Here is a 21,243-nt window from a genome sequence, read left to right as displayed (position 1 = left end):
GTTTTAAATTATATATACGAAAATAAATTAACCAACACGTTTCCGAATACTGCGATTGTGATGCATATTTATTTAACATTATCAATATCAGTAACATCAGGGGAAAGAAGTTTTTCAAAACTGAAACTAATAAAAAATTATTTGCAGTCAACAATGTCTGGAGAGCATCTAAAGGATTTATCAATGGAAAATAATATTATGGATTCATTAGACATTAAAGATATTATTAATTTGTGGCAGTTAAAGCATGACGGATAAATATGTAAAATAAATCTACATTTATACTAATTGTTATATAGTTAAAAGCATATCTCCAAATTATCTTTGTTAGGAATTTTTATTATTAAAAATTCCTTATTAATGAATTTCAGTGATTACAATGTTCTACTACTGTTAAATTAAAATTTATTTTTATGTATACGTATAAACTGTTTTGTACTTTTAAAAAAGTAAAATTTTTGAAAACATTTTTTCATGGAAACTTATTTTATGGGGGCGCTGAACAAAAATTTTGCACAAGGGCGCCTCCTACTCACAGCATGGCCCTGCATAGGTTATACACATCCACATACAGTTTCAGCCACCTCTTCCAAGAATTGCACTATTTAGAACTGCAGCACATGTTAAGATTAAGAAATCACATGGCAAAAGCTAGCATGATTAAATATTCTGTCTGCATAATATTTCAAATTTTTTATATTTGGATTTTTTCCAGCTGGTGTGGTATGCCAAGCCCATAGGAAGTGGGCATAAACCTGTTCAATCTGTTAGGCATTCAAAATATATTCCTTCAATTTCTCTTCTTACTACGAAGAAATCATAGCAGGATATTCTCTACTCTACTACATTACAATATTCCAACTGTTTTACAAACTGGAAAGGGAAAAAAAAATAATTCTGTAAGTTTAAGGGAATGAATTTAATGAAGGAAAAAAAGGGAGGAAGGGATTAACTTTTGATATTCCAGAAATCAGTTTTTCTGTAGTTTATAACTGAACATGTAAAATATCAAGACTGTTACAGAGTAAGGAATAAGTGCATAAAAAGTCTAATATAATACTGCCATTTTATTATCTGTTCTCTAGCATCTACACGAAGCAAAATAATGATACTGGGTGACTTGCTGTAAATATTAATATCTACAAATCATGGCTAATATCAAACACAAACATCTTTGCTTGAGAGACAAAATTAAATAACATGAACATTTGTAGTGATAATAGTTTATGCTAATAATTGCACAATCTCTACAGCACGTTAGAATTGTGATCTGTGTCCTACTTACATAGATTTTACTCTTATGAACCCATCCCTTAGCCAATAAAGACATCTGAAATATCTGGAATAGCATCCATGGTAATAAAGTAGCATAACCCAGTTTTTTAGACAATGTAATAACAAATAGCAAAATTTCACAATCTCTCCTATATTAAATCAAAGCTCATCATTTCTTCTAAATGACTGTAAAATATTAAGTCTGCCTTGCATTTCTTCTTTTTTAGCTGCAGTAATTTTTCCATCTTTAATATTTTTTACACGTTCTGTTTCACTTCCAATAAATGCCTTACCTCTTTCAATCACTTTCTGCATCATTCTAATATAAACTTCAGCTGATTTTTTTTCTGTCTCTTTTGTCAAACTTGCAGCCAAATTCTGTGCTTCTTCAAGCAAGACTTCCTGCTTATCATTCTTCTCTGTCAACATAAATCTCTCAGCAAGCTCATCAAACTGTTGTAAGCACTTATCTAAAATGAGTCGTACATCTAGAAAGGAGGAAAATAAGTTAACTGGTAAATCTATAGAAATCAAGTTGAATATTACTAATGTAGATAACTTTCAGAGACTTCATGCAATGCAAAGAAGTTTCATGCCAACTGCTCTGCCATTTTACTAAATTTATAAAGAACTGCAATTTCTAATGATAGAATTCTGCCTTATTATTTCATGTTTTTTTTTTTAAATCAAACGCCCACATGAGAGAAGGAACTGTTATTTTTTTTTAAACAAATGGAAGTTCTAGTCCTTAGAGAAAAACTGTGTGAGGAAGATTGTTCCAAAAGCAGAGCAGCAGATCAAATGAAAACGAGATGAGAAGTTGGTTCAGTATGCATCCTTCTATACAGACTCATTCCATCCACTTTCTTACCCACTTGTAAGAAATATTGGAAATGTTCAGGCAGCCATGATGATACATGTAAGAGGTACAAATCAGAAACAATGTGTAATAAAGTGGATGGAATGAGTATAGAAGGATGATCAATTAACTGGATAATCTCCTTCTGGATAGCATCAAGCATTTGAGATGTTTTTGTGCACTGCTCTATAGGTGAGAACATATGGCTATAGCATGTTTGTATGAAATTGATAGTTGTATACAACAATACTTTCAGGAATCTAATAGGCACATATTGTGCAAATGTGAAATACACTGCTTGGAAAGAAGTCAATCCCCCACTCCCTTGTGGGAAAGGTGCATTGTGCCATGTAATTAGTCACCTGTTTGTAGTCAGCATAAATTGGAGGAATATAGTGTTCCCAAGTCAGTGCCACTGTGTCCAGGTGAAATGGTTGCAAGAGGGGAACTGAAAGAGTTTGAAAGAGGTATTGCAAGAGAATGCTATGTTGCAGGCTCATCTGTTTGGCAAATTGTTGATAAATCGGGCCATCCCAGGTCAATCAACAATACCATACTGAGATAGAAGCAGAGGGAGTTAGCTGCATTGTTATCCACAGCGCATCACACACCACACTCATCAAATGTAACCGCAGGATGCAATGAAGGATAATATGTAAAAACAGCCATTCGTCAGCCAACACATTGAATGTAATGTTTTGGGCATCAATTGGAACACAATTCTACATAAAACATTCAGAACCGATACTCACAACATGGGTTTCTGTGGTAGAACTGCAATAGGATGCGGGTATGGTGGATGTCCGATGAATGTCTCTTATCAGAGTGCATAACTTCAACTATGAAATTTGGAGGTGGCAGTGTGATGGTATGGTCCTGTTTTACCTGGTCTGGCCTTGGATCTCTGTTATCTGAACATTCTGGACAATGTAATGCTTACTACTTTATGGCGTTTCTATGGAACTGACTACTGTCTCTTTCAGCAAGACAATGTACCATGTCATAAGGCTGCTGTAACCACGTGGTTTGTGGACATGAATATCACCACTTGACTGGTCTCCACATAGCCCTGATTTCAAACCTACTGAACATCTGCGAGATGAACGTCAGGTGAAGTCAAGGGGCATCCACCCCACAACAGTTCAGGAAGAATGGTCCAAAATTCCCATTAATCGCTATTGTACATTTGCAGAAAGTATGCCCTCAAAATTGCTGCAGAAAGGAGGTCCTACATTATATTAAGGTGGATGCCATGGCTGTTTGTTCCTCACACTACTGTGTAGGTTGATTTCTTTCCAAGCAGTGTATTAGATTCCTGTTATAATAATAACAATTAGATTCATTTTGTCTGTCCATCAACACATAAGTTAGACTATGTGTTGATGGAAGACAAAATGAATCTAATTGTTATTATTATAACAGGAATCTAATACACTGCTTGGAAAGAAATCAACCTACACAGTAGTGTGAGGGATTTTTGAAGGGATTTTTATTCAAATTTGGAATTTACACTCTTACAAAAATTTGCCATGAAATTCTAATTTAAATCTGCCAATTTAAGGATACAAATACATACATACATACAAATACATACATACATATATATATATATATATATATATATATATATATATATATATATATATATATATACACCATATTTTTCGATAGATAACGCACACGTTATCCATACAAAAAAGTCTAAATAAAAATGAACATGCGCGGTATACATTCGAAAGGTATGAGAGGTAAATCAAATGTAATAACAAAACTAAGGTAGAAGTATTACTTAATATTTATTGAACATTACACTATTGAAATCCAAAACATTCTTTATCGGTCTCAATATTGAAAGAATCAATTGCGTTAAAAATTTCGTTTGACATTTCTTCAGCTTCATAATCATTGTCACCGGACACCACTGCATTCCCTTGTGCTTGAACGAAACCATTTCTAACACAGTTTTCACTTACAGCAGCCCAACTTTCTACAATCCACGTAACTATATCTTTATATGACTTTCTTTTCATCTACCCTGTTATGTTATATTCATGGATGCCATTCATCATTCAGTCTTCCCACTTAGCCCGCATATTGTCAAAAAACACTCCAATCAAGGGATTGGAGTTTTTTTTTGTTAAACCACCTGGAATGATGGCCAATTTGGAATATTTGCAATTGTTTTAACTTCTGCTCTCTGTCTGTCGTGTGTACCCTACATGAATCCAATACTAACAAAGATTTTGAGTTGAAAAATTCCGCTAGTTGGCGCATGCACGTTATCTATACATCAAAAGGAGTGACAAAAATGTTGGAGGGTGCATGGTATACATTAGGTGCACGTTATCTATAAAAAAATACAGTATATAACAAAACTAAGGTAGAAGTATCACTCAATATTTATTGAACATTACACTATTCAAATCCAAAAAATTCTTCATCAGACTCAATATTGAAAGAATCAATTGCATTAAAAATTAAAAACACCCTCTATCCAAAAAGAAACCAAACTTTTGATAGAAAATAAAACACAGGCCAATTATAATTATTCAAATAATTTATTTCAATCAATATACTCTCCTTCAGCTTCGATACACCATTTGGCATGGTCAATTAATTCGTTAAATGAGTTTTTTATATTGGTTTTTGGGATACTGTGGAGGGTCGTGGTTACTGCTGCTTGAATGTTTTCAATGGTGTTGTATCGGTTTCCTTTCATCGGCAAATGAAGTCGGGAGAAGAGAAAGAAGTCACAGGATGCTAAATCAGGTGAATATGGTGACTGATCCAACACACAAACTTGTTTTTTGCTCAAAAACTGTCTCGCAATGTTTGAACGGTGAGATGGTGCATTATTGGGAAAAAGTGACCAGCTGCCTGCTTCACAATACTTATGCCATATGCGACGAATTCTCACTATCAATCACTTCAAAACTTCGAGATAAACTCACTATTGACTGTTTGGCCAGGCAGAACGAATTCTTTGTGGATAATACCCTTGGAATCGTAGAAACAAATCATTGTCTTTACTTTTGACTTCTCCAAGTAACTTTTTTTGGATGCCCCTCTTTTGATGGTCTCCACTCAGCACTCTGTTCCAGGCTCATATTCAAAACACCACATTTCGTCACCAGTAATGATCGTTTCAAGGAAGTTTGAGTCTTTATTAGCGGTTTTAATGAGGTTCTTGCAGGGTTCAATGCGAACATTTTTGGTCGTTGGTCAACTTGTGAGGAACAAATCGCGAATTCAATTTACGAAGGCCCAAACTCTCGGTCAAAATGTTGCGCACAGTTGATTTTGGAATCCCCAATTCATCTTCAATCAATCTCATGGACGATTTCGAGGTGTCTTTGATGAAATCACACACTTTTTGGATGTTAACTTCATTCAGTCCAGTTTCTGGATGGCCCGGCTTTTTGTCGCCCTCAAGCGTCTCATGACCACTTTGAAATCACTTAAACTACTTGTAAACTTGAGTATGGGATAAGCATTCATCACCATATGCTTTTTGAAGCGTTTCGGTAAAACTTTTACCAAGTTTAACACAAAAGTCAATTGTAGCTCTCTGTTTGAAACTCATTTTCCGACCATTCGTCAAAACACAGGCACTCTTGGCACTATAACTCGGCTTCTAATGAACAAATGCCATAAACAGTTGAAAAAACACTAATGAAGACTGCCACTTTCGACAAAAAGATACAACAGGTGGCACCACTAGTTTCTTCTATTTTTCAAAAAGTTCGGTTTCTTTTTTGGACAGAGGATGCGTGTGTGTGTGTGTGTGTCTGTATATATATAAATTATATACTGCTGCAATTACTCCATTCTGGCCAGATGGATTTAATAAAATTTGGGATTATTTAGGACATACACAATACTATGCCTATGAAGTTCGATTCTGGTTTCAAGTGATTCACTCTTCCCAATCATAGTCATTTATTAATCCCAAAATGATATTAACTTTTTATTCAATAATTTTTACATGTACAACTATTCACATGTTCTTCAGATCATAAATTTGTCCCACATAATTTTGAAAAAACAAGAGTAACAATCAACTGTATTGTGCATAAATAGTTGTGTTAATCCTACTTTCTGTGTGATCTGATACATATCATTATATTAACAATGACAATTACTGGAATTCAGTAATTGTCATTGTTAAATTATTTTTATATTATAACCCTTCCCAGTTAGAGTTCTATTTTTATTGGCAAAACAATATGCAATGTCTTACTGTTTGTTATAACCAAACACATTAATAATAAAATCAGCTCTAGGTTTCAGCTGTTGTGATAATAAATGAGCTTGCAATACAAGAATGCTATCTATGAAATGTACATTGATTCTCTGCAATTATATCTGGTTTTAGATCCCCCCCCCCTTTGGAATGGCATTATGTGCCATAATGTCAACACAGTGTAAAAAACACATTTTCCTGTTTACAAAAAAATGTAGAAGTTTATTAGTGATTACTGGAGTATAGAAGTATTAGTGGTATTATAATAATAATAATAATATTATTATTATTATTATTCAGGCCTCCATGGAGTCAAAAGACTCACCGTGGGAGGTCCTTCCTAGGAAACACAAGTCTATCGATTAATTTTTTGAGAGGTGTGATGATCCTCCTCACACGCACATCCTCTGGTACTTTGCCAACAAGTGTCTATCGAAAACCCACCTTTACTGGCAGATACATTCATCACAACAAGTCTGCTCATCACACCTCTCAAAAAATCGGCATCATCAAATCTTTAATTAATAGAGCACATAAAGTATGCTCCTCCCCATTAAGCTTACAACAAGAACTTTTCACCATAAAAAAGTTAATAGAATCTAATGGTTATAATCCTAATCAAATCTAGCAGATAACTGACTCGTTTGTTCCAACACCTCAGGATTCTTCAACAGACTGCAGGGTTCCAATCCCTTATATTTCATGTATCTCAGAACCTATTTGGCAGAATTTTGAAGAAGTATCATCTTATTCCCATATATTTTCCTATCAACAAAATTTCTTGCTTGTTGCCATCTACAAAAGACAAACTGTCACTTAATTCACAGCTAATGTTTACCAGATACCATGTCAATGTAATTTATCATACTTTGGACAAACTGGCCGTTCTGTGGAAAAAAGAATGAAGGAACATCAGTATTATGTCGAATACATGAAACCTCATAAGTCTGGTCTAGCACAACATAGCATTGACACTAAACATAATATCCAGTGGGATAAAGCTTGTCTTCTCCACAGATGCAGGTTTAAATATGAACGCCTTTTTAAAGAAAGTTGTAAAGCCATTTTACATCGGTTGAATACGAATCGAAACGACTGTCTCTCTTTCCCAAAAGTTTGGGAGATTCTCATCTTATGCAACCATCAATGAAATACTTTTTAAGAATTTTTTTAATAATATTTTATTAATATTAATCTTCTGGCATGCGGCAACAATTTAATTGGTAATCCACCGACTGTTCTGTACTTTGTATTCCATTCCTTTTACTGTTTGTTACTTTCAGTATGAAATATTTGTACCTTTAATTCATTAAAGTAATTACTCTTGGTTTAATACGTGTTAAGTTATTAATTTACAGTATTATTAACTTCCTATGAATAATTTTATTCCAAATCAGTCTATTAAAACTGCCACACTCCAAAATTGCCTGATATTATATTTCAGTTGTCTAAGGCCCTTCAAGTTGGATTGGTCTGTCAAGACCCTGGTCTTCAAATGGGCCTTTTCCTACCATATTGACATAAGTCACCTGATTTGTTAATCTTTCCTCTCCAAGCTGAACAACCACCTGAGATTAGCAATGCTTATAGATTCCTGTATGCTAATGATCTCTAATTTTTTCCTAATATCGCCAGTTTTAATATAATATTGACCACTATGCATTTGCTCACTACTAATTTTTCTCAGAACACTCATATCTATGTTCGCCAATCTCTGATTCACTCCACACAATACCAGCTTTGTTTCTCCTGTTATCTATTTCTATATTTCAATGATCATCTTACCTAACAATTGTGATAAATAGCTGAGTATCTGTTCTATAGGTTTATGTATTCAGAATGCATTTGAATTTTCTATATTTCTACCAATTTTAACAGTTTTTTTGGTCTTTTTATTGTTGATTTTCATGCTATATCCATTACATAAGTAATTCTATTTAGTGAAGGAATCCTGCACACTTGTAAAGGATTAATCTAAGAATATAACACCATCTGCAAAAAGTGAGCTGAGATTAACATCTCCAAATTTTGATATAAAGTTAATGCCCCTTTCCTTCCTAATGCAATCCATAAATAACAGTGGAGATGGTGTGCATGTGCATTCTTGTGTTACATCTGATTTTAAATCAAACCATCCTCTCTACCTTCTTCAACTCTAACTCCTGACCAACAACTTAAACATAGACTATTTATTGCACAGTCTTTCTCTCAGCATCTTGTCACATGCCTTGTTATAATCTATGATTTCTCAACTATAGTCTTAAAGTGAAAATCTGATCCTGACAACACCTATTTGGGCATGAACACAGCTTGTTCAATATATCTTTGACAAGCCTTTTTCTCAAATATGCTTTCACAAATCATACAAGGAATGCTCAGTATGGAAATTTTCTGTAATTCTCACATGAGAGCTAATATTTATCTTCTATATTCTAATCAGTCTTCCCAAGACTTTTGTTTAGCTATTTACAATACACTGCTTACTTTTTTACGTTTCTCTTTCCATGCTCTTCTCAGAGCACATGCTAACTTACTTGCTAAGTTGATATGTTTCTTTATTTTCCATAATTGTCACTAATATATATATATATATTTAAATCAATGCAGATAACTTTTTAACATGCCTTTTTAGCTGAATCAATTACTATTTCCTTCACTGTCTGCGAATGAGCTTAAAAAGTCAGATTCCTTATGTATATTATTTCTGGGAAAACTCCCATGTTACTCCTCATGATAAACTATTATAATTACGGCTATTTTGCCTGCTTCAGTTTAGGAGTGCCCCTGTTTAAATGTCATTGGCTATTTACTCATGGATTCTTAGGGCATTGTAGATGTAAATTTACCAAAAAGTATATGTAACATAAGGAAGAGAAATTTACACATACCATTTTCTGGGTGTTGCGGCTTTTCTTCTTTCTGCGATGTCCAAAAATTACTGAGTGTGTGGAGGAGGATTCCTGTTTTCGAACTTCTTTCTTGAATAATATTTGTATGATTGAATGTACAGTTCAATTCCTGACATGTCTTTTCAATACAATATTTAATTTTATTCTGTTCAGACTAAATAATAACCACCTCCTATTTCAAATCCCCTGGTATACTCTTGTATCCTGAACCATGCATACTTGACTGAAGAACAACAGTCAGTGAGACTTTCTTATTTCTAGTGTCCTCTCTCTCTCTCTCTCGTCTTTATGTGAACTTGTGCACATCTTTATATTGGAATATAGTGTTAATAATGACTAGTTCATATCCTGAACAGAAATCCAGCAAGTATTTACCATTATTAGCTTTGTCCTTTCTTCCAAATTTTCCCAACACTACATATGGTATTAATTTTCTACTCTTCTGTTTAGTTTTGAGGATTAACTTTTTTTTTTTCCTCTTTATATCAGCTGCATTTTCTAATGACCTGACAAATACCTCCATTTCTTCCTTAGTAAAACCTTCTGTTTCACCATAGGCACAAATACCTCATTTTTCAATTCTCCATTTTAATGTTTGATGAGATCACTCTACTTGTTACTGCCTACCATTCAATATGATTGTCTTCATATTTGGTGCTAAAGATTAGAGCTATTTTTTCCTTTCCCCCAATCACTGAATGAAGCAAAACAGTTATTTAGAAGTGTCACTTGTTTTTGTCTTGTTTCAGAAACTATTATGTTGGTGGGATCTCTCATTCTTCTACTGGTTCCACTTCTAGTGCTGAATTTTGAATGTTCAACATAATTCAATTTTAAATTTTTTTTAAACTTCAATTTTTTTCAATTGAAGGTGAGTTAGCCGATCTCATATGGAAGTTGTAGCATTTTTTTTCCCTGGAACTATAACAGAAGTGCTATTTAAACAACCAGATTTGTTTAAATAGCACTTCTGTAGCATAACTGGAAGAATGATGGTACACTGCGGCCTTTGATTCGAAAAGGCCTAAGTTTGATTCTCGTTGTTGACAAGAGAAATCTTTATATGTTTTTTTTTTTCAACTGAAGGTGAATTAGTCGATCTCATATGGAGGTAGCAATGTTTTTTCTCCTGGAAACTTGGGTTTTTCATCCCGCATATAGACAAACTGGCTTTCATAACCCATGTAATTTACAGACAAAAAAAATACTAGTGGTGGCAGTAGATGACATTAGCATAGATGATGATGGTAGTGACAGTTTCACTGTAGTTGGTGGGTTAAGTAACAGAAACGAAGAGTTGTAGGGTGGGTTCCCTTCCTCGATGAGTCTAAGGTTTCTTGGTGGTGTCAGAAAATAATAATAATAAAGTTTTGGTTCAAGTCAATACAGCATTTTTTTTTTTTTTATAACTTAATTGGATAGCTAAACCAAACATTTCTAACCCATCCTAATTCATTCAATATCCAGATAATACTTATTAAGGAGTACATTATAAGGTGAGGACCAGACATTAGGTCAGAAGCTCAAGTCAGTTCTCCACATTCCTTTGAAGTTTACATGGAAGTCTCCTCAAAATAATCTGGTACCAATACTTTGATTCTTTTGTCATTTGTTTCATATTTAACAATTTTTCAAAGTAATTACTCCAAACTATGATATCTATTTTCAGTTTTGATGTCACCTTTATCATGCGATTCCTTTAATAGTACTGGCATCTATTTTTAATCCTTTTCTAATATCTTCCAAAACATTTTGCTAGTAACCTTCCTGATATTTTCTTCTATATTCTTATTCTATGACCTATGTTTAGCTATTTTAACACATTATTTCACTTTCTTGCATTTTTCTCTGTATTCTCTCAAAGGAGAAAACAAACAAACAACAATAACAAAACAACACTAAAAGCATATAAAAAAAAATCTGTTTTTGATATGCTTTTATTTCTTTCTTTTGTTTTCTCTATTTTCAAGTCCTCCCCAGAGTTCTGATTTTTTTTTTTTTTTTTTTTTTTTTTTTTTTTTTTTTTTATAGCTTCAGCATGTGTCCTGTGGCTGAATCAATGTTTTCTTTTAGAATCTACTGTCGAGTCTCCAAGGTTTGATCGTTTTCAGACGTCTTTTCTTTTTTGTTTTTTAACATCCGTCCCACACGAGACATTGTAAGACCTGAGACATAACAGTGCTATGTGTGAGCAAATGGTCAGAGAGGAAATACGATGTGGTTCTTGAAGAGGATTGTAATAATCGAGGGAAAATTTTTCCAAAGAACAGAGATATATAGAATGAAAGAGGAGGATGAGAAGTTGGCGCAATAAGTTTTGAGCTGTAAATGTGTGTTAACCAGCAGTTGCTTGTGTTTGTACATGATTAGAAGAGAGCAAAGGAGTGGTAGTGGCAAGTTCAAGTTTCGATGGATGCTGCACTTGCAGCATCCATCAAAATACTTATAGGAAAGACAATACAGCAACCAGGTGTCTATGGGAAAGCTTGAGCACACATCCTAATTTCTTCTGCAGTATTTGGAATCCATTTTTTAATATAATGTCCAGCTTCTTTCTAAATCGTGTTCTATATTTTCAGCCTGTAGTTCTTTAATTTTGTATTGGAAATCGAGAATTTCAAGAACATATATTTACTGTAAGACCGACAAGGATCTTTTAAAGATTTTTTTAGGAAAATATTAAGAACTCAGATGAGAAGTAGATAAAAAGTGCTGAAGGAAGAAAACACTAACCTGAAATGATATGCACAGTAGAACAAATGTGAAATGCAACGGTAATCTTAATCATGCATATAACATAGTTAAGCAAATTAAAGGAGGATACAAACCTGAGCTACATGAATGCAGAGATATGCAACATTAATGAATGAATTCCTAAACAGGAATATTACATCTGCAACTCAAAATTATACACCAACTACTACCTAATATAAAAGAACAAGAATTTGTAGAACTACCATCAAGGCAAGAGCTTGGCAATACAGTATACTCATTCAGAGAGAATAAATCCCCAGGAATAGATAAAATTTACGGAGTTGTTGAAAGCAAGAAGAAAAACTAGAAGATAAAATATACAAATTTATTTTAACCATATGGATGAAAGAGCAAATGCCGAAGTAATGGAGAAAGAGTAATCTGCTTGATGATAATAATACTACTACGAGAGAGATGGGGAGTTATTAAGGGAGGTTATGTATCAACCACCAGGTATCATAAATTTTCTTGAATTCATTCACAATACTCACATTCACCATATCAAGGCAATTCATTCCAATCACACACGACTATTATTATTATATCAAACCTCCAGGGAGTCCAAAGACTCATCGAGGGAGGGCATCTACTCTACAACTCTTCGTCTCACTACTCCACCAACTTTCATCAACTAACACCAATGCCATCTACTGCCAACTACCACCACTAGTACTTTCACAGACAATCACAAACATCCATGCCCACGGCGGGATTTGAACCCACAGCCTTTTGGTTGGAGAGCGGATATGCTAACCACTCAGCCAACCAGGCTGGCGAGAGAAACTCTGAGAGAAAATTCTAGTTCTCACCCCTTTCTTGACTATATGGATGTCCTCTAGTCCTCTTCAACCTGCCATAAATTGAATTCCATTTACTGATATCCAATACGGCCATTTTTAGAAGCTGAATCACATCATCCCTTTTTCTATTGTTTGTTAACACCAGATTATCAATGTCTTCATGATCAGCATTCTCCACAGTTCCAATAATCATCTAACATTCTCCTTCACATTCTCTTCACTGTATCAGTATAACCACAGTAACCAAGAGACCAGATCTGTGCACAGTAGTTCATGAGGTCACATAAATAGTAAACTTTTTTGTAAAACACCAAAAGGAAAAACTAATAAAAAGATAGATACCATCAGTCAAGATAGAAATATCATACTGCACTTTTCAAATCGAACAAGGTTTTTTTTGGATAGAGAGGGTTGGTGGAGTCAAATCCAAAAGGCCAAGGCTCAATTTGGGATGTAAAGCCATAGGAAAAAGGATTCCTAGTTATATGATGTTGTGAGAGTGGAACAGCAAAGCCTCCAACCGAATTTATCTATTCCTGAGGGTTTGTTATAAACACTAGAACCCTTACTCTAGAGACAAAGCAGGGCAATAACCTGTGTAATGAGTCATCCACCCCTAGTGGTGTAGATGGCATTTTTTCCAACAAGGGAAGTTCAAGTTTTTATCATCATCAAATTCCTGCCATGTACCCTCAACGGGTGTACAGGATATGATAGTACTACATGAAAAAAAATTACATCATTACTAACTTCCTCTCTACAATTTTCCTCCAAATCAGTCTGTTACTTGTCAAGACTCCAACATTATCAGATCTTATATTTCTATCGTCTAAGGCACTTTGTACCGTATCAATCCACCTACATCTTGGTCTTCCTCTGGGTCGTTTTGCTGCCAACCTGGCAGAGAACACCTGCTTTGCTAATCTTTTCTCGCCCATTCTGTTTAAGTGACCATACCACCTGAGATTAGCTCTGCTAACGCATTCCTGGATGCTGACAATGTCAAGTTCTTTCCTAATATCCTCATTTTTAATATGATATTGCCATTGATGCCATCTGTTCACGCCTCTAATCTTTCTCAGAATTCTCATATCTGTGGTCTCCAGTCTTTGGCCAAGTGTTTTACTTCTGACCCAGCTCTCAAATCCATAAGTTAAAACTGGTTTGAACACTGTCTCGTATACAGCTAATTTAGTGTTCCGACTAATTTCTCTCTTATTCCATATGAATTTATTCAATTGAATTACAATACCATACCAGCTTTGCTGATTCTGTTTTCTATTTCTATATTTAATTTACCATCTTCACTAAAAATCGTGCCTAAGTAGCTAAAATGTTTTACTTGTTCCACAGGTTCTCCATTCACAACACAGTTGACATTTTCAATGATTCTGCCTATTTTCATTGTCTTTGTCTTTTTATTGCTGACCTTCATACCATATCTATTACAACAGTTATTCAATTTAGTCAGAGAATCTTGCAGACTTGTAGCGGATTTATTTAGAAGTATAACATCATCTGCATAAAGCAAAGAGCTGATATTAACATCTCCAATTTTGATATCATGTTTAATACCACTTTCCTTCATAACGTGATCCATATAGATAATGAATAAGAGAGGGGATAATATACATCCATGTCTCACACCAGATTTAACATTAAACCATCTTCCTGTACTTCCTTCAATTCTAACTGCTGACTTACAACTCAAATAAAGACTAAGTATTGCTTGATATAATGCCCCACTGACACCATATAACTGCAGCGTATTGAATAGCTTCTCTCTTGGCACCTTGTCATATGCCTTTTCCAAATCGACAAAACTTAAATACAGATCTTTGTTATATTCCCATGCTTTCTCGACAATTTGTCGTAAAGTGAAGATCTGATCCTGACAGCCTCTATTTGGCCTGAATCCAGCTTGTTCTTCACCAAGCTTTTCTTCCACAATTCTTCTCAACCGTTTCTCAAGTATACTTGCATAGATCTTGCCAGGAACACTCAGTAGGGAAATACCTCTAATTCTCACATTCGGTTTTATTTCCCTTTTTATATATGGGTACTATGAGAGCTCTACTCCAATCATCGGGAATTCGTCCCTCTGTCCAGGCTTTCTGAACTATGCAGTGCAGCCACTGTGAAACTCTTATAGCACCATACTTCAGCATTTCTGGTCGAATATCATCTACTCCTGCTGCCTTTCCACATTTCAAGCCTTTGATGGCTTTTTCTACTTCAAGTATGGATATGTATTCATGCCTGGTCAGTGTTTTTTACAACTGTGCTGTCATCACTGCTTGTTTCATTTAGCAGTTTTTCAAAGTAATTACTCCATACTTCAAGGATATTTTTTTATCCTGTTTTCATGTCACCTTTATCATCTCTATCGCCTTTTACAGCACTCTTTCCTCCATTCCTAAGGTTTTTCAACAACCTCCAGAATATTTTGCCACCTTCTTGATATTTATTTTCTATATTCTTGCCAAAGTCCTCCCATGTCTTTTTTTTAGCTAGTTTTACACAGTGTTTAGCATTCTTGCATTTGTCTCTATATTCTCTAAGAGCACAAGCTGACTTATTTGACAGGAACTTTTGATATGCTTTCTTCTTTTCCTTCACTACCTCTTTAACTTCCTGTGTCCACCAGGGAGTTCTGATTTTTTTTATCCTTGCAGACAACCTCACATGCCTCTCTGGCAGAATCAATCAATGTTTTCTTCAGAGTTTGCCACTGAATCTCCAAGGTTTGATTCCTGTTCTCAAACTCTTTCATTTTTTCTTCAACAATCTTTGTGTATTTTAGTCTACAGTTCACATCTGAGAGCTGCTCAACTTTCATTCGCTTTAAAACTTTCTTACATGTTATTCTTTTGAATATGAAATTCAATTTTATCCTGCTCAAGACTAAATAGTGATCACTTCCAATTTCAAATCCTCTGTACACTCTGGTGTCCTGCACCAGGGAGAAAACATCACTATCAACAATAACATAGTCAATAAGACTTTTCTTATTCCTAGCCTCTTCTCTCCATGTGAATTTGTGCACATTTTTATGTTGGAACATAGTGTTAGTAATAACCAGTCCATGTTCTGAGCAGAAATCCAACAGATATTTGCCATTATTATTAGCTTTGCTCTTTTCTCCAAATTTTCCCAAAATATTTTTGTATGTCTAACAATCATTTCTTACTCTGCTATTTAGATCCCCAACAAGTACCAACATTTTTACTTTTTCATTGTGTCAGTTGCTTTCAATAAAGCCTCAAAAAATTCCTCCACTTCTACCTTAGTAGAACCTTCTGTGGGACCATAGGGACAAATAAGTCTCCTTGTCTGGTTCCCCATTCTCATATTTGCCCACATTACTCTACTTGAGACTGACTGCCATTCAAGAAGATTATCCTCGGATTTTGTGTTGAATACTATGGCTACTCCTTCTTTTCCTTGATTGTCAGTGCCTGAATATAACATTTTGTATTTATTGCTCAGAAAGATCTCACCAGTTTTGGTCTTTTTTGTTTCAGTCACCCCTATTATGTCGATCTGGTACTTATCTAATTCCTCAGCTAGCTCCATTTCTTTGCCATTCAGGCTTCAAGTTCAGGTTCAAGTTTTTAAAGCTTAGGAATTTTTTTTTTTTTTTTTTTTTAAATTTTGTGCCTGTTTTTTCCTTTCAATATGAAATTCGTTCTTATCATACTCACAACTAAACAGTGACAACTTCCTATTTCCAATTAATTGTATATTCACATTCTAAACCAGTGTGAGGATGTTAAATTATCAACAATAACAATCACTGAGCCCTTATTTCTTGTCTTTTGTTCATGTGAATTTGTGCATATTTTTATGTTGGAACATAGTATTAGCAATGACACATCCATGCCCCTCAACAGAAATCCAGTTTGTACCATTAACTTTTTTTTTTTGCTTGTAAAGAGTTTAATAATAATAATAATAATAATAATAATAATAATAAGTGATAATAGCTTCTAAGGGGTGGTGAAGTACAATACATAGCCTCTCCCACTCAAATGTCAACCTCACCTTCCCGTGGTCCATCCTGTTCTAAAAGTACAAACGAGGCACTGGCGACCGAGTATGGGCGGTATAACCTTAACACCCTAACAGAGTAAATGCTGTTAGATCTGCCTGTCCAGAGGCGTTAGGTAGCAGCCCTAGCACTGAACTTACCCAGCGACAGGTTAGTAACCTGCCCTGGGGAAATTCAAAATACTTTCAAGTTTCATGCAAAGAAAAGCCGGATGGACTGTCAGGGAAAAGACCACAACCCAGGAAACGGTATGCGAAATTGGAAAAAGGAACACATAATGAAGATTGCAACATGGAATGTGAGAAGCATTGCACACAAAGAAGAACTTGATAAACAACTAAACCAAGCTAACATAAAGATATGTATAGTAACAGAAACAAAGAAAAAACAAAAAGGTACAAAAGAAACAAACAACTATATACAAATCTACAGTGGGGTAAAAAAAGAAGAAAGAGCAAAAGCAGGTATAATGATTATGGTACATAAATCCCTAAAGAACAATATTGTATATTACAACTATTTGAATGAAAGACTAATAGAAATTAGACTCAAGACATTAAGAGGCCACATAACAATAATTGGTGCATATGCACCAGAAGAGGGAAAAGAAGAAGACAGTAATATATTTTATAAAGAATTACAGAATGCCATAGATAAAACAAACAAAACTGACTATTTACTGCTAGCAGGAGATTTAAATGCCAGAATAGGAAACAAAAAATACAAAACAAACATAGGTAAATTTGGCAAAGGTACATGTAATCAAAATGGTCGCAGATTGCGTGATTTTGTCATTTATAATAATATGAGAATAATGAATTCAATGTTTAAACACAAGGAAATACATAAATATACTTGGTCAGCCAGAGGATACAAATCAGTAATTAACTACGTTATCACAAATTTTAAATTAGCGGAGTTAATTTTAGACGTAAGAGCATATCGAGGCTTTGAATTAAACTCTGATCATTATATGTATCAGCAAAAATTCGTTTTAAACCAAAGTGGCTAAAAACACATAGAATTGAAAATTCTTACCAGCCAAGCTACAAAATTTCTTCATTACAGGATCCTCAAGTTAGACTACAATATCAAAAATGCACAAACTTAAAAACAGAAACCACGCATGAATCAAGTGACATAGAAGATGAATGGGAAAATTTGAAACAAATTCTCACAAAAGCAGCAACAGAAACCTTAGGAATAAAGCATAAATGGATTAGAAAAAGAGGACTACGAGACTGGGACAAAGAAATAGAAAATATAATAAAAACCAAAAAAGGACAGTTACCAGAAATGGCTAAATTCCAAAACAATAGAAGCAGAAATAGAGTATAAAAGAAATAGTGCAATTGCAAAACGAGAAGTAAGAAAAAAACATAGAGAAAGATGGAACAATTTCGTAACAGAACTAGAAAAGGATTTATTTAAGCCACAACCCAAAACCTATAAAGTAATAAAATACATGAATAAAGAAATAAAAGAAAAGATAAAAATACAAACAATAGATTTAGAAAAATGGGTGCCCTATTTCCAAAATCTCTGGACAGATGAGAACAATGAATTAAAATTTTATAAGACAAAGAATGACCTAATAGAAAATATCACAATGTTAGAACTGAAAAATATAATAAAGAAGATGAAAAATAGGAAAACGCCAGGAGAAGACAATATAAGTATAGAACTATACAAAAATGCAGGTGAAAAATTTAATGAAAGACTTTTGAAATTTTTTAATATGGTTTGGATGTCTGGAAAAACCCCTAACTCTTGGAAAAAAGCACTGGTCATCCCAATCTATAAAAAAGGAAATAAAGACAATTGCAATAATTATAGGGGAATTAGCCTGCTGAATACAGGATATAAAATATATGCAGGAATATTAAAAGAGAAACTAAGCAGCATTGTAGAAAACAAATTACTAGAAGAACAAAATGGCTTCCGAAAAGGCCGATCCTGCATAGATCCAATTTTTACTTTAAAATGATTAATAGAAAAGAGAAGAGAATTTCAAAAAGAAACACATGTGGCGTTTATTGATTATGAAAAAGCGTTTGACAAAATTAGTCGACAAAAATTGTTTAAAATATTAACTGATTTAAACATACCAAACCAACTTTTACAATCTATTCAAGAAATATACACAGGAAATAAAATAGCAGTTAAATTAGAACACACCTCAGAATGGAAAGATATATCAAGGAGTACGACAAGGTTGTACCCTCTCACCTCTGCTTTTCAATATATATATAAATGAAATATTAACAATCTGGAAACAGCATAACCCATTTGGTATACAAATGACCCTGCAAATGAAGATAGATACACTACTATTTGCAGATGATCAAATAGTATTAGCTACATCAGAAGATGACTTACAAAGATCATTAAAATCATTAAATGATATCTCAAAGCAATATAATATGACAATATCCAAAGAAAAAACAAAAATAATGGCATTCAAAGGAGAAAACCCAATAAGAAGTAAAATAGTGATAGATAATAAAATACTAGAACAATAATAAAATACTATCTGAAAGTAAACACTTTCAGATACTTGGGATGTGATCTATCATACGAAGAAGAAAAAGACATAGACACTAAAATATCAAACTTTGTCAAAGTAAATGGCATAATAAATGGTATATTTAAGCCATCCCTGGTACAGAAACACACTAGAATCAGACTATATAATGTCTTGTCAAAACCAACTCTACTATACGGAAGCGAAACATGGACCATGAAAAGGAAAGATGAACAACGAATTCAAACAGAAGAAATGAAGTTCCTCAGAAAAACAGCTGGATATACCAAGTGGGACCACAAAACAAATGAAGAAATCTTACAATCCCTAAAAATCAAACCAATTAATTACTACATAAGACAGTATAAACAAAAATGGCTAGAACATTTAAATCGAATGGACAACACCAGACTACCAAAAATATTATACAGATACAAAATAAGTGGAAAAAGAAGAATCGGAAGACGAAGAAAGAGATGGCATGAGACCGGAACAGGCCACATGGCCTATATTCCATGATAGGAAGAAGAAGAAGAGCTTCTAAAGAGGAGTAACATGGGAGTTTTCCCAGAAATAATATCCATAATACACTTTTTTTTCTCCAAAATTTTTCTAACCACATGGTATTCATTTCTGACTCTGCTCATTAGATCTCCAACAAAGATCAGCTTTTCTTTATGCCAGCTGATTTCTCTAATGCTGTCAAAATTCCTCCCATTTCTTTAGCAGAACCTCCTGTGAGACTAGCACAGTGCAGTGTCCCTGATCAATTGTCCATTTTGATGTTTCCTGCATCAATCTAATTGAAACTGCCTCTATTCTAGATGATCTTTGTGTTCAGTGTTGAATACCATAGCTACCCATTACTTTCTCTGCTCACTACTGCTTGAATATAACATCTTGTAGTTATTTAGAAATAACTACAAGCTGCTTTTCTCTCTCTTTCTCTCTCCTGTTTTGCCTTTTTAGGTAAAAAGAATAATGTCCATGTATTACTTCTAATTCTTCAGCAATTCCACTTCACTGCTGTTCATATTTATGATGTTGAATTCTGATAATGTTGAGTTAGAATATGTTCCAGTAACAGACTTTTCATGGTTCACCCTAGTTTCTTCATGAAAACCTTGTTTAACTGGTTGATACACAGCCAGTATTTCACTTATTATACCATTGTTTTCTTTTAGCCTTTAAGGCATTTTGCAATCAATATATAGAGATTGCAAAATGCCAGCCTACTCTTAAATTTGTTCAGTATCCAGGTGAATACCTATTTACAAGGCACATTATAAGATGGAAATAAGACATTACGTCAGAAGTTCCAGCTGGTTTTCTGCATTCCTTAAAAGGTTATGCGGAAGTCTTCTCCAGTTATCTAGTTTTTAAGTGATCCCAAATGAACAAAATGATATACTATATTGCTTGCATTCTAATGACACCATTTAAAATATCACAAATTTATGTATAGTAATATTTCAGAAGAATGTCAGCCTCTCCCTTTTTTGCTTAAAAATGGGACGAGTAAAATTTTTTCATCTGTTCCATTCATGATTTTCAATAAAACTTGTCAGTTTGACGGGTGACATAGTAGAGGGTTCACCAATGTAAATACAGAACATAAATGGTAATTTATTTTAATATCAGCCAGATATGTGCATGGGAGGGAGGGGGGGAGACAAGGGCTAGAAAGAACAAAGGAATTTGTTGATGTGTTTCTTGAAGACCTAAGGATTATAACAAGGAAAAATGGTATGGGCAAGACTGTTCCAAAAAGCAGAGGTATAAGGAATGAAAGCATTAGCAACAGAATATCTATGGTCAAGTGACTGGA

The 21,243-nt window shown here is 34.1% G+C and overlaps 1 protein-coding gene across 1 annotated transcript in view; it reads right to left on the bottom strand.

Moving 5' to 3' along the window:
• Window positions 1-1,047: 1,047 nt before the first annotated feature.
• The window catches only part of wbl (endoplasmic reticulum protein 29-like protein wbl), a 149,865-nt gene continuing 129,669 nt past the window's right edge, over window positions 1,048-21,243 (bottom strand). The window contains exon 4 of the mRNA XM_090390435.1: window positions 1,048-1,763. Within this exon, the coding sequence (XP_090246561.1) occupies window positions 1,435-1,763 (329 nt within the window). The 3' untranslated portion in view covers window positions 1,048-1,434. The remainder of the gene's footprint in view (window positions 1,764-21,243) is intronic.

This window comes from Typopeltis vanoorti, chromosome 1 (assembly GCF_054136105.1).
Source record: "Typopeltis vanoorti isolate ZY-2024b chromosome 1, IOZ_Tvanoo_1.0, whole genome shotgun sequence".
Lineage (NCBI taxonomy): Eukaryota > Metazoa > Arthropoda > Arachnida > Uropygi > Thelyphonidae > Typopeltis > Typopeltis vanoorti.
This window is presented reverse-complemented; position numbering and strand designations above follow the sequence as displayed.